Here is a 21,157-nt window from a genome sequence, read left to right as displayed (position 1 = left end):
ATTTACGTAGATTCAGACAGCCAAAAATAAGGAACGCAAATGGCGGCGGCAGTAGCCGCCGCCATGTTCGTACGTGATTTTGTTTTTTTGTTTTTTCCCAGAGCCCTCCGTGGCCAGAAATCCGGCTGCGGATGGCTCTGGCCTGGGCTGGGCCGTGGAGGATTCCAGGGGGAGGGACGGAACACCTCCCCCCCACCATCAACATAATCCGCAGAAAGGTAAGTGACTTTCGTACATCCCTACCTGCATTACAGACAATAAACACAAAGTGGCATTACATGAGTCATTCACATTCATCCTAAACAAGCAGTATGGGACAGGTCTAGATTTAGGCGCATGCAACTCATGCCGCCTCAAGAACCTTGTAATAAGAAGGCAGGGTTTATAAATATTTATAATTAATAAGGGAGCCATCAAGCAAATAAAAGCACAGGAGAAAACACACCCTTCACACGAGCACTTATTTTAAAATGCAGGTCCGACTCGCTCAATATATCGCAAGCATCAAGCGAGTCTGTGGCTAAGATTCTGCACATGCTATTTGCGCGGCTATCGGTGATTCGCCCAGTCCCCGCTACAGACACCACCCCGCCGCCCTCTACAAAGGTGCGCGTAGTACGATCGCCGCCGCCGCTGCTCTGCTTTGGGTGCTCGGTGCAGCGCTTGGGGTGACGTCACAATGGCCTCTGTCCAATGAGGACGTTTGCGCATCCCGGCAGCATAAAAAGGGCTGCCGGGACGACCGGTGGTTTGATTCCGGACGGAGAGTTCGCGCAGCGCGTCGTCTCCACCAGCATGACTCTCCAGGTAGGCGAACCTCTGAGAAAAAGCAGCGCTGCGCTTTTTTCAGCCTCCGGGGCAACCTTTCCCCCGCAACCCGGCACCCTCCAGATGTGCTGGACTGCAACTCCCATCGTTCCCAGCCAGCATGGCGAATGATGGGGGTTGTAGTCCAGCGCATCTGGAAAACGCTAGATGGGGGAAGGAAGGCTGCTCCGGAGTGTTAGCGGGCAGCTCCGCTGGGTTTTGTAGCTGCGACGCCTGAACCGCCTAGAGACGGAGGAGAAGGACGTGTGTGCCAGACTGGGGTTAGCTGGGGCGTGCTTAGAAGTGTATGTGGGCAGACTCGAGGATAAAAGCGGCTTTCCCCTCTACCCCAGGCGAGGAGCGCACGTTTCGTGGTCCATGCAATTCTAGGTGTGTGTCTACTCGGGAGTAAGTTCCATTGAGCTCAGTGGGGCTCGCTCCCAGCTAAGGCTGCACTCTGTAAGTGCTTACCTGAGAGTAAGACCCATTGCACTCAAGGGGACTTGCTTCAGTGTAGATGTGTATAGCAGGGGTGAGCAGAAGGTAGATCTCCAGATGTTTGGGACTTCAGTTCTCAGAAGGCCTGGCCAAACATCTAGAGTCTACTTTCTCTCCCCACCCCCACCCCATGTATAGAATTGTGCTTCAACTCTCTCGTTAAAGCCAGAGAAAAGTGTGGCTTGGCGACTTGATGGTTTCCATCTCTTGGCTGTAGGGGAAAAATGTGTGCAGCATCTTGGTTCGCTCTCCTGTTAATCACTATATAGCATTGAGCTCCTTTACTTCCAGGTATGGGTACAGGTTTGAGATGTGAAGCCTGCACTCCTATGTCCACTTTCCTGGGAGTAAGTGCCATTGAACTCAATGGATATTCCGAGCAGATGTATAGGGTTGTATAGGATTGCACTGTAAAGCATAAAATACCCTTGGAAAGATGTAATTTGTCCTTCCCCAATCTGGTGCCCTCCAGATGTGTCGGTCTACAACTCCCATAAACCTGTAGACAGCTGAGGATTTATGGGAGTTGTCATCTAAAACACCTGGAAGACACTATGTTGGGGAAACCTGGTTTAAATACTTGTGGCTGTATAATTCCTTCAGCCAGGGATTGACTGCATAAAACATGTTCAAGCATACTCTTCCTAAGTGACAGTTCCACCCCACTCCAGTATTGAGTGTATGTTTGCCCAAGGGGAAATGGTAAGCATTCAGTGATGACAAGGGGATTTTCTGTTTAATGATGTATGGTTGCAGGGAGGGCGTTGTGGAATTGTTTAGGGGCCAGAGAGATCTGCTGTTCCAATTGGATTGGGGTTTCAGTTTAAAATAAATATCGGGATGCCATGGTAATTTCAGGAATTTTGGATGTGTTAAGCAGGGGCCCTCCAGATGTTGCTGGCTACAATTCCCATCCTCTCTGGCCATGCGGGCTGAAGCTGATGGGAGTTAGGATCCAAGAACATTTGGAGGGCACCTGGTTCACCACTCCTGTGTTAAAAGGCTGCCTGCCTTCAGCCGCCATGCCTGCCTTCTCTTTCCATGTGCTGGATTCTGCTGTTTGCATTAAGTGTGCTCTGCACGGTGCACACAGCTTCCTCCAGAACAGCCTTCTTGACCAGAAGTTGGGGACACTGACACTTCACCTGCTAGCTAGGATAAGAAGATGTCTTCTACCTGCCCATTTCTTGAGTTCCTCTGCACCAGCTCTGTGGGAGCTGCTGTTTCCGATTTGCAAATCCTGGCCCTTTCCCAGTTGTTCTGCTTGGACTCGCATCAGCGTCCTATGGAAGAGAACTAGGAAGAGTGAGAGTAATATACCTAGAGATGACAGCTAGGGCATTATCATAATCTTTGGTCCAGAAGCAATAAAAATATAGCCAGTAACAGCAGCTTTACTTAACTGCCTGGATGTGGCTGAATCCCCCAAAGTAGGATTTGAGGAGCTGAGTATGATTGTTGTATAACATGCACAAGCTTTGCAGCAATTTGCATACAAGGTGTGGGAGAGGGTGGCCACATCCCTGGGTTGCAATTTAAATGTTAATGGGGTCAGTGGTACATTTTGTATAATTTCATCCCGATGTAAAAAGTGTAACAAAGTGGAAGAATAATTTACACTTAAAGTATAACTGAGTTTAAAAGTGAATAATGTTAAATTGGGAAGATGATGATTTTAAAATGCGTCTTACTTCCATTGTCACAGTAACCAATTTTTAGGGTTGTAATTTGAAATAATATTTGCACACACTCTTCTTAGCAGCAAGTTCGGAAGCCTCCAAACTTAGAGGCTTCCAAGATTCCTATGTCCTGCTGGATTGAAACCAGCAGGGCGGGAGGAGCGATGGAGGCGATCTTTGCTTCCTCATCCTCTGTTCTTTGCTTTTTCACTGGAAGGATTTTTCAGCCCTTCTAATGAGGGCACTTCAGAGGGGGAGGGAAGGAGAATGGAGGAGGCTCAGGAAGAATCATATCTTGGCTTCTTCAGTATCCTCCCCTCCGCCACCGGAATGCCCCCTTTTCCCCCTCACCGAATTCGAGTTACCAAGTTCCTGACCTCAGAAAGGCAACCAGCGTGGTTCTTTCTGCACTAACTGCAAGGGGGAGGAGAGGGGGGGATCTCCAATTCCCCCTTCTGAGGTTGGAATGCTGTATCCAGTCTTGGAGGGGGGAATCTGAACTATCTATGGTCCCTGGGACACACTCTGAGGGTGCAATCCTATGCATGTTTAGACAGAAAAAAGTCCTACAACTCCCAGCATTCCCCAGCCAGCCACGGCTGGGGCATGCTGGGAGTTGTAGGACTTTTTTCTGTCTAAACATTCATGAGATTGTGCCTTTAATCTTTTAAATGTTTATAGGATAGGGTACTTTACTGAGGAAAAGTATTCTGTAATTCTATGAGAAACTTCATGTGTCTAGGAAAAAGATTGCTGAGTGTTGCAGAACCTAATATTTTAGTATTAATAGTGCTAAATGTGCAAATATGTACGTATTTGTATAGTAGTACAAATATGAGGAATTTTGTGTGGAGAAAGAATGGAATTGGGGGTGGGGGGTAGGTTGGTGAGAATAAATAACTGGGTTTGGAACTGTAGTTCCAAACTGGTGTCATGGATCTAAAATGGGATAGAATGAATGAGTTATGGTGTGATGGTCACACCTACTGGAAAAAGTGAAGAATAGGTCCCGTATTTTATAACAGCTCTTTATCCCATAAAGGAATACAGTGGCCCATTGTTTCATATCAACTCTATATTATACTTGTTTCTTCTGTTGAATGTCTGTGAGGAGGGCAGTTATGGGAACTTTTTGTGAACCGCCCAGAGAGCTTCAGCTATTGGGTGGTATAGAAATGAAATGAAATAAATAATGAACTTAATTTTGACAGCCAAATGTTTGTGTGCGTAGGACAGGTTGGTTAGAGTCTGGGTCCTGGTGTTGGTCCTATGCCCCCTCGAAAAGCTTCATTGTGAGTTAGATTTGAGTGCCTTTGCAGTACGTTTCTTTTTGAGTATAAAGATGGGTTTCTTATTACATTATATTTAATCCGACCTTTATTTCTCTTTAAGTCATGAAAACATTTGAATGTTTCGCTACAGCCTGATTCACAATTCTACCAGTAGAATTTGGTGTTGCGTGGGCTTTACGTAACACACACATCCCACTACTCATACATCCACAGATCTGCATGGAGATCTCACAATAGTAATCGCACACTCTTACTGACATATCCCTCAGAGCATATGTGTGATGAACAGAAATGATGGGGGTCGATAGGGATATATACAATCTTAAGCATGCCTAAATATTTCAGACCAATGTACCGGCTGTAGTAACTCCTTCTGATACACACTGCATCACTAAGAAGCAATCTTATCCAACCTGGTGCCCTCCAGATGTGTTGGATTAGGTTGGGAAAGGCTGCTGTAAAGCCACCTTAGAGACTTATGATCATGGGAAGTGGGAACGTCTCTTATCTATCTTGGCTGTGTAGCAATTGACCAAGGTCACCCTAAACCAGCAGAAAGGATGCTGAACATGTCCTGATTTTTATACTAAAATTAACGCTACAAGGGGAAAGTGGAACTCCAAAAGATATGCGGACATAAGAAGACCCAGGCTGGATCAGACCAAGGTCCATCTAGTCCACAGTGGCCAACCAGATGCCCACAGGAAACCCACAAGCAGGACGTGAGTGCAACAGCACCCTCCCGCCCATATACCCCAGTAACTGGTGTACATAGCCATACTGCCTCTGAAACTGGAGGTAGCATATAGCCATCAGGACTAGTAGCCACTGATAGCTTTCTCCTCCATGAATTTATCCAATCCCCTTTTAAGGTCATCCAAATTGGTTACCAGTTCGTGGTGAAATCTACCTCTTGACTTTAAAAAAAGCAGTATTTTTTAAAAGGTCAATGTGCACCACTTCAGAGCTATATAAATGATAAAAATTGTCAGCTGTGGTGTAAGCTTCATAAAGAACAGCTGAAACTGCAAATCTTGGAAGCTGACAAGAGAGAACCAAAAATAGCCTTTCCAATTGTGTGCGTGCGTGTGTGTGTGTGTGTGTGTGTGTATATAGATATATATATATATAGGTATACACACACACACACACACACACACACAAACATTCTTGTTCTTAAAAGATTGTGACCTGTTTTTCTGGGACTCATTCACCAAAATTTACACCTCCTCCATCCTTGACTTCCTGCAATTGCTTAATCACACTCTCCTACTCTTAGGAGCTGTTGTTGGTGTGGATATCAAAGCTGCACACTAGATTGGACAGGACTAGGTTAAATGAAGTTATTTTCAGCCAGAAGCCATGGCTGCCTTAAAAAAAAAAGGATTTTTTGTCTTGTTACCTAGAACACAGGACTGCTGTCTTTCCATCATGCACCCTATGCTCAATGACAGGAGAAATTAGATTGACTATTGTGCATGATTATGTAATCCAGGGATAAGCAACTTTTTTTTGGCCCATGGGCACATTCGGCATGTTGAGAAACTGTGCCACCACAAAATGGCTGCCAGAGGAAGTGAAGCTAGTCACAGAGGACAAGTAAAGTGCCCCAAAGACTAAGTGCAAGGTAGAGCTGGGGTCTGAGCCCCAACATACTAAACTCCTTTGAACCACAGTTTTCAGCGCCAACAGAAACCTATTTCACAGAAGGCAAACTCTTTTTCCCCTCACCCTGCCAGCCAACTCATTCCCCCCATCGCTTTTTCTCTTTCACTCTGGATCACCACCCACCCACGCACACACTTATTCTCTCTCTCTCTTTCTCTCTCACACACACACACAGTCACACACACACAGTCACACACACACACAGTCACACACACACACCACCACCACCACCACACGCCCCCATCCATCCTCCAGTAATTCACGGACACACCATGTATCAGGCAGGCAGGCACGCACGCACATCGCTCCCTTCTCCCAAACACACACTAAACACACTATATTCCACACACAACGTGGGAGGGTAGGATACCTTGGCAGGTGCCAGGGAAGGTATTCAGGGGCACACTGCGGCCTGCAAGCACCACATTGCCTACCCCTGATGTAGTCCCACCCATAACATGAAGATACTGCCGTCAATGGCATCCTGTGTTGAATTCTCCCCCCAGCATATATAGGATTACATATACCATGCTGGGATGTTGTGTTGCTTATTCTTCTCTTCGTGCCCATGCTAGCCAGTGATGTGCAGCAAGTGCAGGGAAATGCACAATGTGGTGATATCACAACACAGGTTTAGCGGTCCTACACATGGAGGAAAGGGGAAGAGCTTGACACAGATATGTCTTGCAGCAAACTCAGTATCCTGCCCTCACTGAAGTATATGTGAAAGCCCAATGGAGCTGACAGGATGTTGTACAGAAGTAGCCATGAAGTTCACTAGGTGGTCTTTTGGCAAGTCACGGTCTCATCCTAGCCCAGGGTTATGTAACCCTGGGCCCTTCAGATATTCTGGACTGCAACTCCCACACACCCCAATCTTGCCCATGCTGGCTGGGGCTGGTGGGAATTGTAATCCAAAACATCTGGAAGGCTCCAGGTTCCCTGCCCCTGGGCTTAATCCATCCTACACAATATTAAAGATAAAATGAGAGCACCATGTTCACAACCCTGTTTTTTTGGAAAACTAGGATACAAATGTGGAAAGAATAAAATGACACCATTTTGCTCAAGAATGTCTTTCACACTTTGGTTCAGAATCCAAATTGGCATTACCTATCCATCTATCAACATTCTTTAAACTAGTTGAGCCGAATTCACCCTTTTAAATCACTTAAGCTGATCATTAAAGTGTTAATGGGATAACTAAACATGCATTAAGGCTACAATCCTATGGCTGCTCACCTGGGACTTGGTAGGACTTGCCTCTGAGTAGACATGTATGAGATGGCGTGTGAACAAACTTGTGTTAAAGCCCTATTGGAGGTGAGCATCACCGAATTCCTGCCTCGTAGCATAACATGCTGCTCTGGCTGCCATGTCAGACTAATAAAACTGGTTGAAGTAGCACAAAACCTTGTCCCCAAGAAGGCTATACATTGGCAAGGACATAATTACCAAGGACAAAGCAAAAATCTCAGCCTCTTGAGGGAGCAGATATTGAACAGAGTTGGGAAAATGCCAGGTGTCTTCAGTAGCTGCATTGCAGCTTTCACAAACATGCCTAGATTTATGCAGTGCTAGAGCAGTTGACTCCATGGATCAGCTGGTGAATGGGAAGCTGCTGAACACTTAATTTTCTTGTCCTTTCTTTGAGAGAAAGGAAATGAACTGCTAATCTGCTTTCCTGTCCCTCTTCCCCGCCCCCCACTTCACTTTGCCATTTAGAACCATATGACTACACTTTTGGTTTGCTGCAACTGCAATAGATTAGCCATTATTATCAGAGAGAGAGAGAGAGAGAGAGAGAGAGAGAGAGATTTGTATTAGGTTGCTTAAAGTCAAATTGCTTATGTGGGTGATCATGAAGAAAAGAACATTGTTGCTCAAATCTTCACCTGAATGGTTGCTGCCACTGTAGGATTTGCTCCGTGCCACTGGCAGCTCAGTGACGAATCCAGTTTAATTACCTCCAGCGGTACTTCCCAGCATGGCAAATGAACCTTTTTTTAAACAAGGGGGTTGCATGGATGGTGTCTGTGAGACCTGACCCCACTTCGGGGGGAGCTGAAGCCTGTGACACTGTCTCTGAGTCAGATGGCCACACTGTAGAGTCAAGCCCAGCCGTGGTAAGCTAGGTGCCTGAGAACTCAGTTCTATCAGGCCTCCCACTGGTTTACCCCCTGGGAGGGGGCTGATCTGGCCAAGCTTCCACAGCGGGGAGACCTGACCTTGACGGGGGCCCTGCTTCTCGACCAGGGATGTCTCCCATGGGAATGGGGCAGCAGGAGGAGGCCCCTGCAGGAGAGGACATTTCAGGAGTGTCTCCTGTAGTGCATTGTCAACTAAAGAGGGCATTTCACAGGTGAGGTGCAGCAACCACCAGAGAGCCAGATTTCCCTGCCAGGATCGAATGCCCAATACTGATATTTAGTGGCCACATCCTGCATTTAAACCACAGCAACCAGCAGTAGACTCTGCTGGAAGCAATGCTTTGATAACCTGGAAAGCTTCCCTGCTCTTACTAGAACTCTCCAAACTTATTTGGGTTTATTTTGCGTGCTGTTGTGCACAGTGCTGAACCCAGGGCTGTTTGGGTCTTCTCTTGTGGTGCTCATGAACTGAATCTGGTCAAAGTCGTATGTTCTGACCTGTTAACTGTGGATCTTTATTAGGACTGTAAAGGCTTATAGCTAATTGCTGGAATTACTGCAATAAAAGGTTTTACTGTGACTTGAGCCTCGCCTTCAAGGAGTCAGGTTCTGACAGCTTCTATGCTAAAACATCATCCACTACAACAGGGATGGAGAATATGTGGCTCTCCAGATATGGCTGAACTGCAGTTCACCCATTGGCTATGCTGCCTAGGGCTGATGGAAGCTGCAGTCCAGCCACATCTGGAGGGCCGCACGTTCCCCACCCTTGCTCTACAGCAACTTCCCTTATTCTTTGCAAAGGAGTAAGAACCAGCACTCTCAGGACAATATATGTGTGTCAAGCGTGGGGGAGGGGGGCAGGGAACTGTGATGCTAGTAAAGAGCAACTCTTTGGGGAGTTGATACATTGCCCACAGTCCTAAGCTTGTCATACCCGGTGGCAAGATACTTCCCCACTTATTTCAAAATATTCATGCAGCTGCACCCTTGGTGAAAGTGACTGGGAAAGTGAGGAAGCTGCTTGAGGGTCCTGGAGTTCTTCCAACTGAGAGCCGGTGTGGTGTAGTGGTTCGGGAGACTTGACTTCAAATCTCCACTTGGCCATGTGAGCTTCTTGGGCCAGTCGCTGACTCTCAGCCTAACTTCAGCAGGATATAAATACAATAATTAAATATAACTCAAACAAACAAACAGACCACTGGTTCAGGGGGAAAGCACAGGAAAAAATGAAGTAGCTACTGTACAACTAGAATCAGATGTAAGTGTTCAGTGAAAATGACAGCATTCAAGCAAGTTTCATACTCCGTGGAAGCCATTTTTGACACTTTTAAGTGAATATGGTTCCATTGGGTTTTTTAAATTTTTGGTTTTTTGCTTTCCTTATCAGGCTGACTTCGACACTGCGGCAGAAAATGTTAAAAAATTAAAGACCAAACCCACGGATGATGAACTAAGAGAACTGTATGGATTCTACAAACAGTCTGTTGTGGGAGACATTAATATTGGTAACTTTGTGCACATCTGACATGAGTTAATTTTGAGATCTCAGTTTCAAAGATGCATATGTTGATACTGTGTTTTGCCTTTTGACAGAATGTCCTGGAATGCTGGACTTGAAAGGCAAAGCCAAATGGGAAGCATGGAACCTTAAGAAAGGTTATAAATATTGTGACATATCTTCTGATTAAATATTTTTTTTCTGTGAAAACAAGGCATGAACATAACTGCTAATTTTCCATTATAGGTTTGTCAAAAGAAGATGCCATGAAAGGTTATATTTCTAAAGCAAATGAGATGATTAAGAAATATGGAATATAGAATTCGACTAGTTTGAAGACAAGGGTATTACTAATTTCCAGTCTGACACAAAACTTTACCAGTCATGAGTTCTTTAACTGTTTCCATTATGATGCTGACTGTCCTTGTTTATAATAAATTTTTACTTAGTACATCACTTCTTTGGATTTTTTTTTAGTTGATCACTAATATTCATGGTTCAGGCCTCTTAAAAATTTCACATGAAGCTTCTCATTGCCCAAGTCAATTTTAAAGATGCATTCTCATAGTTCTCTGGTTTAATTTTATTGCGTTCTTTCAGAATACAGTTCTGTTCTTTCTAGATAGGCAATAAAGAAAGCCAGAACTAAATGGAGATGGGTGCTAGAAATGCAAACATATACATTTTGAAGATCTTTGGTTGCACAAAAAGTTGTGGGTCTAGTTGCAGGAAACATTATTAGCACTTTAGTTCTAACTAGTTACACTGACCGGTTTATCTGCAACACCAGCTGTCTGCAAAGCATGGTTTGTTGTTGGGTTAAAGCTCTAGGTCGTTTCCCTCTCAACAACCCAGAATTCCAGGTTCGCAGGTCATAATGAACAACCTGGGAACTGGGCATTCCTGGGTTGTTAAAAAAAATGAAAATGAAGCAGTGAGTGGGTGGGAGGCAGCATGTGGTTTGCTCACTCCTGCATGGCTCTGAGTAACTATGGGTTGTTTAACCCATGGCTGATTGGGATGTGCAAAACAGGTCATTATGTCTTGGAGCCAAAAGAACTACATTAAGGCTGCAATTGCATTCACTTGCAAGTAAATCGCTTTGACAAAAGTACAACTTATTTTTGAATAATCACGCATAGAATTAGGCTGTGCAGATACAGTTGGTGTGGTCTGGATAATGTAAATGAGATACTTTCGCTCTTGCAAGAGGGGCATGCATGACAGAACAACATCTAATTAGAACAAGCATCAGTGCACTTTATACTGTAGCTTAAGTCTAATTTAAGTGCACTTTTGGAGATTACATTAGTTTTGCCCTTGCATTTCATTTTGACATATTTGTTGTGTGGGATCGTAATGTAAAACGATGCAATAACATTGTCTGGATTGAGAACTACTGAATCTGCCCCTCAAAAAGCATGACTTTAAAGAATTTTCACATCAATGGATTCCTAAATAGGAATAGTTCTGTTATTCCACCCACTCCTGTACTCTTTTCCGCCATTTCCTTGTATCTTGACCATCTTGTGATGTACTCCTCCTATTTGGTGGGTGCAGAGATAACTGTTGGGGGTGTAGTGGGGTGGAAAGCAACCTAACTGCTTTTGAGAGCTGCATAAGCACAAGGACTTTGAAGGAATGGGAACAGGGAATCTATGTATCACAGGCTATGTCACTCCCCATCTTAATTGCAAAAGTGAGTGGTGGATTTGACATAGTGCCAATTCCCCCTCTGCTTGGAATTTTCCCCAGTTGTTAAGAGCAAGTTACAACTAATTTATCTGATCATGATGTTATAATACATAAATGTGATGAATCTTTTAAAAGCCTTTGCTTCACAACTTTAATCTGATGCATATAGAATAGGTGAAATCATATATTGTCATGAATACTGTTTACAGCAACAGAAGCAGGTTTTGCGGGGCAGGGAGGCAGGAAAACCAGTTTTCAATGCGACTGGGAAAAACAGAGAAAGCTGGTTTGCATGTAATGACAGCTCAGAGTATGGGCTGAGTATGGGTTGTTGAATCACGGGTGGTTGTTATGTGCAGACCTGGAACTATGGGTTAACTAGGGGGTTGTTGACCACAAACAACTCAGGAAGAGAATCCATGACTTGTTGTTGGGTGATGAACTAGGTTATTTTAACTATGGGTTGTTGTTACATGCAAACCCAGGTTGTTTCCCTAGGCTACAGAGGTATGGGCAAGATTGATTAAAAAAAAAAAAAGCCAGGCCGTTCTACATGCCAGTACTACAGTGCTGTAAAGGTATTTGGGATACAGGGAGGGAGTAGATGAAGGAGGAGGGAACAAACAACCCAGGGTCTATGTTTTGGACGATCAGCTGACAGACAAATCACAGGTAAACTATGGTGAAGGCAAGAAGCTGTATTCTGGGTTGTCGTATGTAATCCAGTCTGCTAGGAGATGTAACCTCTCCCCAGTACATCCCCAAATGCTTTTAAGTTACGAGTGGGGTACCGCAGGGCTCAGTGCTCTTCAACATTTTTATTAATGACTTGGAGGAGGAGGTGCAGGGAATGCTGATCAAATTTGCGGATGACACAAAATTGGGCGGGATAGCTAATACTTTGGAAGACAGAAACAAAATTCAAAGTGATCTTGATAGACTGGAGCGCTGGGCAGAAAACAACAGAATGACATTTAATAGGGATAAATGCCAAGTTCTGCACCTAGGAAAAAGAAACCAAATGCACAGTGACAAGATTTATTTATTTATTTATTTATTTTCTATACCGCCCAATAGCCGAAGCTCTCTGGGTGGTTCACAAAAATTAAAACCAAACAGCACACAATAAAACAATTTAAAATATATAGAACATTAAAGCTACAATATAACAATGCAACCACAATAAAACCTAGCAGCAGTGTAGGAGTTTAAAATACAGATTTAAAACAGCAAAGCTAAAAGTTCAGAAAGCTAAAATGTCTGGGAAAATAAAAAGGTCTTCACCTGGAGCCGAAAGGAATACAATGTAGGTGCCAGGCGAACCTCACTAGGGAGCTCATTCCAGAGCTGGGGTGCCACAACAGAAAAAGCCCTCCTCCTAGTAGCCACCCGCTTCACTTCCTTTGGCAGGGGCTCACGGAGAAGGGCCACTGAGGATGATCTTAAGGTCCGGGCAAGCACATATGGGAGGAGGCGATCCTTCAGGTAACCTGGCCCCAAGCCGTTAAGGGCTTTGAATGTTAACACCAGCACTTTGAATCGGGCCTGGAAATGGACTGGCAGCCAGTGCAGCTGGAAAAGTACTGGCGTAATATGAGCTCGCAGGCCAGTCCCTGTTAACAATCTTGCTGCCCTATTTTGGACCAGCTGAAGTTTCCGGACTGTTTTCAAAGGCAGCCCCACGTATAACGCATTGCAGTAATCCAGACGAGAAGTTATCAGAGCATGGATCACCGTAGCTAGGCTATCTCTGTCCAGATAAGGGCGTAGTTGGTATACCAGCCTAAACTGATAAAAAGTGCTCCATGCCACGGAGTTCACCTGTGCCTCAAGTGACAGTTCTGGATCCAAGAGCACCCCCAAACTACGAACCTGATCCTTTAGGGGGAGTGCAACCCCCTCCAGAACAGGTTGAATATCACCTACCCGGGCAGATGAACCACCCACTAACAGTACCTCCATCTTGTCTGGATTGAGTTTCAGTTTATTGGCCCTCATCCAGTCCATTACCGTGCCCAGGCCCTGATTCAGAACAGCCACTGCCTCACCTGGATTTGATGAGAAAGAGAGGTAGAGCTGGGTGTCATCCGCATATTGATGGCACCTCAGCCCACACCTCCGGATAACCTCCCCCAGCGGTTTCATGTAGATGTTAAACAGCATAGGGAATAAAATAGAGGCCTGTGGATCTCCATGGCACAATTGCCATGGCACAGAGCAATAATCCCCCAGCACCACCTTCTGGAATCGGCCATCCATGTAGGAGCAGAACCACTGTAATGCAGTGCCTCCAACTCCCAACCCAGACAACCTATCCAGAAGGATACCATGGTCGATGGTATCGAAAGCCGCTGAGAGGTCCAGGAGAATCAACAGGGTCGCACTCCCCCTGTCCCTCTCCCAGCAGAGGTCATCCCACAGGGGGACCAAGGCAGTTTCCGTTCCAAAACCAGTCCTGAAGCCCGATTGAAATGGATCTAGATAATCCGTTTCATTCAACAGTGCCTGGAGCTGTCCTACAACCACCCGCTCAAGCACCTTGCCCAAGAAGGGGCTGTTGGCCACTGGCCTATAATTGTTAACATCCTCTGGGTCCAGGTTAGGCTTTTTCAGGAGTGGTCTGATTACCGCCTCTTTTAAAGCAGCAGGCACCACTCCCTCTCTCAAGGAGGAATTTACAACCTCCTGGGCCCAGCCGGACATCCCCTCCTTGTTTGATTTAATAAGCCATGAAGGGCAAGGGTCAAGCACACAAGTGGTTGATCGGACTTGGCCAAGCACCTTGTCCACATCCTCAGGCTTCAGTAACTGAAACTCATCCAATAAAACTGGACCAGACGGTGCTCTGAACGCCTCTACCAGTGGAACTGCGTTAATCATGGTGTCCAATTCATGACGAATCTGAGCGACTTTTATCTTCAAAGTTCCTTGCAAACTTATCACAGCGTGCTGCCGAGGGTTCCACCGTCTCTCTCCCTGGCCCAGAATGTAACAGGCCATGAACCACTCGGAAAAGCTCCGCTGGACGACACTGAGAAGATGCAATGCTGGTGGAAAAGAACTGTCTCTTTGCCACCCTCACCGCCACAGAGTAGGCTTGATAGTGGGCTCTTACCTGTGTTCGGTCAGACTCAGCACGAGTTTTCCTCCACCTGCGTTCTAGCCGTCTCCCCTCTTGCTTCATTGCCCTCAGCTCAGGTGTATACCAAGGAGCTGGCCGGGGCTCTGCTCAGAGGGAGAGGGCGTTTGGGCGCGATCATGTCAACCGCCCGAGTCATCTCTGTATTCCACAGAGCGACCTGGGCTTCGACAGGAGCACCAGCCATACCAGCAGGAAAATCCCCCAGAGCCCTCTGGAATCCATCAGAATCCATTAATCTCCAGAGGTGGACCATTTTAATAGGTCCCCCACCCTTGCAGGGGGGGAAGGCTGCCAGGAGTCTAAACCTCAGCAGGAAGTGATCTGACCATGACAAAGGGACAGATGTTAATTCCTCCACTTTCAGTTCACCATCCTCCTGCCCAGTCGAGAAAACCAGATCAAGCGTGTGTCCTTTTATATGCGTTGGGCCGATGACATGTTGGGACAGCCCCATGGTTGTCATGGCGGCCATGAAGTCCTGAGCCGCCCCAGATACAGCAGCCTCGGCATGGAAGTTGAGATCCCCCAGGACCATCATCCTAGGGGTCCTCAATACCAAGTCCGAGACCACCACCATCAGCTCAGGCAGGGAGTCTGATGGGCAGCGGGGTGGGCGGTACACCAACAGAATCCCCAATCTGTCCCGGGTACCCAACACAAGGTACAAACACTCAAGATCTGCACTCGAATGAGCAGGAAGCCTGGAGAGAGAGATTGAATTCCTATAGACCACGGCAACCCCCCCCTCCCCGACCCTCAAGACGGTGTTGGTGCTGCACCGAGTACCCAGGAGGGCACAGCTGGGAGAGAGTGACCCCTCCCAGTTCCCCCACCCAGGTCTCAGTAATACATACCGGGTCAGCCCCCTCATCCACAGTCAAATCGTGGATGAGGGAGATTTTATTTTGGGCCAACCTGGCATTCAGCAGCAGCACCACCACCACCAGACCCGAGGGCAGACTGGTAAGGTTGCCAGGAACCATCAGGTTGGGGGAAGAACCAGAAGAGGGGACAGCTGTAAGATGTCTAGCCCCTCTTCTCCTCAGCTGGCCTGTTAATCCCCCAATGCCATACCTCCCCCTGGCCGTGACCACAGTTATGGTGGCACCTCCCCAACCCCCTGAGTTGCCCAATAGTCCTCCCAGGCACATATTAAAATGTTAAGATATAAAATGCACAACAGTTTAAAAGAATATAAAAAAGATAAAAGAGAACAGCAGCTAAGAAGAAGCAAATAAAGTCCACGTTTGCCCCTTTCTCCCTCGTCTTTAAAGCTGCTGCCCTCTGCTGCTGCTGCTGCTATTTGCTGCTGTTATCTGTGGCTGCTGGTGCCTCTGGAGAAGCAGATGGGTGGGTCTACAGGTGCTGTTCCATGCGACTCCAAGTGCGACGCTAAGTGCGCACTTAGCATCGCACTTGGTGCAATGCTGAGGTGCATGCCGAGGCGCTGCCTCTGGCAGCCCCGCCTTAGTACCTGTTTGGCGGGGGCAGAAGCAGGCTCAGGATCCACCCGGTGCAGCTGCTTGGGGATACATGAGGATACATGGCTCAACAACACTACAAGTGGGAAGGATCTTGGAATTGTTGTCGATCACAAGCTGAATATGAGCCAACAATGTGATGTGGCTGCAAAAAAGGCCAATGCTATTTTTGGCTGCATTAATAGAAGCATAGCTTCCAAATCCTGGGAACTACTAGTTCCCCTCTACTCAGCACTGGTTAGCCCTCATCTGGAGTACTGTGTCCAGTTCTGGACACCACACTTTAAGAAGGATGCAGACAAACTGGAGAGGGTTCAGAGAAGGGCAACACAGATGATCAGCGGACTGGAAACAAAGCCCTATGAAGAGAGACTGAAAGAACTGGGCATGTTTAGCCTTGAGAAGAGAAGACTGAGGGGAGACATGATAGCACTCTTCAAGTACTTGAAAGGTTGTCACAGATGAAGGCCAGGATCTCTTCTCGATCATCCCAGAGTGCAGGACACGGAATCATGGGCTCAAGTTACAGGAAGCCAGATTCTGGCTGAACATCAGGAAAAACTTCCTGACTGTTAGAGCAATACGACAATGGAACCAATTCCCTAGGGAGGTGGTGGGCTCTCCCACACTGGAGGCGTTCAAGACGAGGCTGGACAGCCATCTGTCAGGGATGCTCTGACTTGGATTCCTGCATTGAGCAGGGGGTTGGACTCGATGGCCTTGTAGGCCCCTTCCAACCCTACTATTCTATGATTCTATGTAGAGGTACTTCTCTCTGGAAACCTAATGTGGAAGCAGTGGATCTACTGTTCATAGGAATGTTATGCTGTCTACTTTCACTTATGCTCATCTTGTATGTTTGTAAATAATAAACCCAAATATTACATTAAGGGCACAATCCTATGCAAGTTTAGACAGAAACAAGTATCAGAACTCTCAGCATGCCCTAGCCAGCCATGCTGGCTGGTACATGCTAGGAGTTGTAGGACTGGTTTCTATATAAACCTGTATAAGATTGCACCATAAAACACCTGAAGTCTCCAGTGATGTAAGTGCCACCCCTGTAACTTCTCACTCCTCCACGAATTGGGCATCCATAAATTTATTTTACTGGACCAACTAGTTCTTGCAATCTCAAAATTGCACCAGCCACAAGAATTTAGAATAAAATTGAAATAGCTGGCTGGGTACTCTGATGAACAAAAGAGCCAACAATAAGTAGACTTGCTAACCTGGTTCTAGAGAAATTGCTTGAGAGCTCAGGTTTATGTAAGCCCTTCAGAAACAAATGGAAATATAAGTTTTCAAGTTAGGTGTTTCTACCATTCAACTTTAGATCTGAGCCAGCACACTTTTATAATGCCCTGTTCATTTCTTTGGACAGACTTTAATTCTATTCCACAGTACAGAAATCTATTTACCAAATGTGTTCTGAAATCTACTTAACAAAGACTTTGGTTGTTTCAACACTTCCCTCCCCTCCCCACATGCAAATTTAGTTTTAAAAAGCCTGGACAGAACTTGGATGTGACTTGCACAATAAATTCAATAGAAGCATTCAGAGCTCAAGGGCCTGCTTTATATTAATGCTAATGTCCCCCTTTGTTGCCTGATGATTCTTTTTCCTTGCAAAAAGGTCCAGAAACTTCTATTGTGGGCCTCTTACAGTACCAGTACAATATGGTAGCCATGGGAAATATTTCACTTAGTAATTGGATGCTGTTTCACTGTGACAAAATAATTGAATGTGGTTTGTAGCAGAATCAGTTATTTTGGCTCATCACACAGGATTTGAAATAATTTCAGTTAACTCTTTTGCAAGGAAATGCATCCGTGTGCAGACTGTCTATTGGAAAGGTCGGTAATGGACTGGTCCTGCTGTTTGTGGATTGCTTTAAAAAGGGGGGGGGGGAATCCCCAAATATAAATCCTTTCTAACTGCTTCTGCTTAATTATATGTCCCCTTCATGGATCACTGCTTCGTTGTGGCGAAGGGGCTTGTGTAACTCAGTGAAGCCATAAGCTATGCCGTGCAGGGCCACCCAAGACGGACAGGTCATGGTGGAGAGTTCTGACAAAATGTGGTCCACTGGAGAAGGAAATGGCAACCCACTCCAGTATTCTTGCCAAGAAAACCCCATGGAACATATCACAAGGCTAAAAGAGATGACGCCGGAAGATGAGCCCCTCAGGTCGGAAGGTGTCCGATATACTACTGGGGAAGAGCAGAGGGGATTTCCAAGTAGCGCCAGAAAGAGTGAAGCAGCTGGGCCAAAGCCGAAAGGACACTCAGCTGTGGATGTGTCTGGTGGTGAAAAGAATGTCCGATGCTGTAAAGAACAATATTGTTTAGGAACCTGGAATGTCAGATCAATGAATCAAGGTAAGCTGGAGGTGGTCAAACGTGAGATGGCAAGACTGAACATCGACATCTTGGGAATCAGCGAACTAAAATGGACAAGCATGGGCGAATTTAATTCAGGTGACCATCATATCTACTACTGTGGGCAAGAATCCCTTAGAAGAAATGGAGTAGCACTCGTAGTCAACAAAAGGGTGGGAAAAGCAGTACTGGGGTACAATCTCAAAAACGATAGAATGATCTCAGTACGAATCCAAGGCGAACCATTCAACATCACAGTAATTCAAGTCTATGCCCCAACCACTGATGCTGAAGAAGCTGAGGTTGATCGGTTCTATGAAGACCTACAACACCTTCTAGAAGTAACACCAAAAAAAGATGTCCTCTTCATCATAGGGGATAGGAATGCTAAAGTAGGAAGTCAAGAAATCACCGGGATAACAGGCAAGCATGGCCTTGGTGTACAAAATGAAGCAGGACAAAGGCTAATAGAGTTCTGCCAAGAGAACACGCTGATCATAGCAAACACTCTTTTCCAACAGCACAAGAGGCGACTCTACACATGGACATCACCAGATGGTCAATATCGAAATCAGATTGATTATGTATTTTGCAGACAAAGATGGAGAAGCTCTATACAGTCAGTAAAAACAAGACCTGGAGCTGACTGTGTGTCAGGGTGGACACTGAGCCCATAGAATCCCAGAGTAGTTCTGATTCTGAGGAAGAGGAGCCGCTCTTGGGAGAGGAGCGTGCTCATCTTTCCCAGGGCCAACAGCTGACAGAGATTCCTCCCACCGGCATTCCTAGCTTCGATAGCAGTCCTGGGAGTGACAGAGCGCAGGAAGCAGACTTGCTGGATGCGCGACGCTGACGCAGGGAGCGGTGCCAAATGGAGGGCGCGGAAAGGAGGCGTAGTGCCCGGTTGGCATGCAAACAACGGTTGCGCCCAGAGGATCCAAGGGAAAAGGGGAGGGACTCTCCCTAGCCCATAAGTTCAGGGTCTGACAGTGATTCTCCTTCAAACGGGGACCAACTGTTCCCACTTAGGGCATAGGTACTCTGCTGCTCATATCTAGTTGCTAACAGTAGAGTTGTTAAGTTGTAAAAGATGAATAAAGCTTTGAAAAGAATCCCTTTGTCTGTGTCTGGACTTGGCTACTGGATTAGACTGAGAGAGGCCTCCAAGGAGCCCTTGACACAGTGGCTCAGATCATGAGCTTCTTATTGCAAAATTTCGGCTTAAATTGAAGAACGTAGGGAAAACCACTAAATCATTCAGGTATGACCTAAATCATATCCCTTATGAATATACAGTGGAGGTGAGGAATAGATTTAAGGGATTAGACCTGATAGACAGAGTGCCCGAGGAACTATGGACGGAGGTCCATAGCATTGTTCAGGAGGCAGCAACTACATCCATCCCAAAGAAAAAGGCATGCAAGAAAGCAAAGTGGCTGTCTGATGAGGCTTTACAAGTAGCTGAGGAAAGAAGGGAAGCGAAAAGCAAGGGAGAAAGGGGAAGATATATCCAATTGAATGCAGAGTTCCAGAGAATAGCAAGGAGAGACAAGAAGGCCTTCTTAAAGGAACAATGCAAAGAAATTGAGGAAAACAACAGAATGGGAAAGACTAGAGATCTCTTCAAGAAAATCGGAGATCTCAAGGGAACGTTTTGTGCAAAGACGGGCATGATAAAGGACAAAGAAGGCAGGGACCTAACAGATGCAGATGAGATTAAGAAGAGGAGGAAAGAATACACAGAAGAACTATACAGGAAAGATCTGAATGTCCCTGACAGCCATGATAGTGCAGTCACCGAATTTGAGCTGGACATCCTAGAGAGTGAAGTCAAGTGGGCCTTAGGAAGCATTACTAACAACAAAGCTAGCGGAGATGACAGTATTCCAGCTGAGCTATTTAAGATCCTAAAAGATTATGCTGTTAAAGTGCTGCATTCAATATGCCAACAAATTTGGAACACTCAACAATGGCCACAAGAATGGAAAAGGTCAGTTTACATTCCAATTCCAAAGAAGGGCAATGCCAAAGAGTGTTCAAACTACCGTACAATTGCGTTCATTTCACATGCCAGCAAGGTGATGCTCAAAATCCTACAAGCTAAGCTTCAGCAGTATGTGAACCGAGAACTACCGGAAGTACAAGCTGGGTTTCGAAGAGGCAGAGGAACTAGAGATCAAATCGCCAACATTCGCTAGATCATGGAGAAAGCAAGAGAATTCCAGAAAAACGTCTATTTCTGCTTCATTGACTACGCTAAAGCCTTTGGTTGTGTGGATCACAACAAACTGTGGCAAATTCTGAAAGAGATGGGAGTACCAGACCACCTTACCTGTCTCCTGAGAAACCTGTACGAGGGTCAAGAAGCAACAGTAAGAACCGGACATGGAACAACCGATTGGATCAAAATTGGGAAAGGAGTACGACAAGCCTGCATATTGTCGCCCTGCTTATTTAATTTATTTGCAGAGTACATCATGAGAAACGCTGGATTGGATGAATCACAGGTCGGAATTAAGATTGCCGGGAGAATTATCAACAACCTCAGATACGCAGATGATACCACCCTAATGGCAGAAAGAGAAGAGGATCTAAAGAGCCTCTTGTTGAGGGTGAAAGTGGAGAGTGCAAAAGCTGGTTTGAAACTGAACATTAAAAAAACTAAAATCATGGCATCTGGCCCCATCACTTCCTGGCATATAGAAGGGGAAGAAATGGAAGCAGTGACAGATTTTATTTTCTTGGGCTCCAGGATCACCGCAGACAGTGACTGTAGCCATGAAATTAAAAGACGCTTGCTCCTTGGGAGGAAAGCTATGGCAAACCTAGACAACATAGTCAGAAGCAGAGACATCACCTTG

General features: G+C 45.9%; 1 protein-coding gene across 1 annotated transcript; it reads left to right on the top strand.

Moving 5' to 3' along the window:
* The first annotated feature begins 752 nt into the window (after positions 1-752).
* ACBD7 (acyl-CoA binding domain containing 7) lies at positions 753-11,419 on the top strand. Its single transcript, XM_084858968.1, has 4 exons — positions 753-807; positions 9,485-9,602; positions 9,691-9,753; positions 9,842-11,419. Exons 1-4 carry the CDS (start codon positions 796-798, stop codon positions 9,913-9,915), a joined length of 267 nt encoding a protein of 88 aa, XP_084715094.1. The 5' UTR covers positions 753-795; the 3' UTR covers positions 9,916-11,419.
* The last annotated feature ends 9,738 nt before the right edge of the window (positions 11,420-21,157 follow it).

Source organism: Heloderma suspectum, chromosome 5 (assembly GCF_057233095.1).
Source record: "Heloderma suspectum isolate Gila_16-S chromosome 5, 16-S_ref, whole genome shotgun sequence".
NCBI classification, from domain to species: domain Eukaryota; kingdom Metazoa; phylum Chordata; class Lepidosauria; order Squamata; family Helodermatidae; genus Heloderma; species Heloderma suspectum.
Note: the sequence above shows the minus strand (reverse complement) of the source record. Positions and strands in the feature narration are given on the sequence as shown.

Bases quoted from the DNA above. Each gene is read 5' to 3' on its own strand.
- ACBD7 (XM_084858968.1), top strand. The intron at 9,603-9,690 runs GTAACTTTGTGC...GCCTTTTGACAG, and splicing joins TGTGGGAGACATTAATATTG to AATGTCCTGGAATGCTGGAC. The intron at 9,754-9,841 runs GTTATAAATATT...TTTCCATTATAG, and splicing joins AGCATGGAACCTTAAGAAAG to GTTTGTCAAAAGAAGATGCC.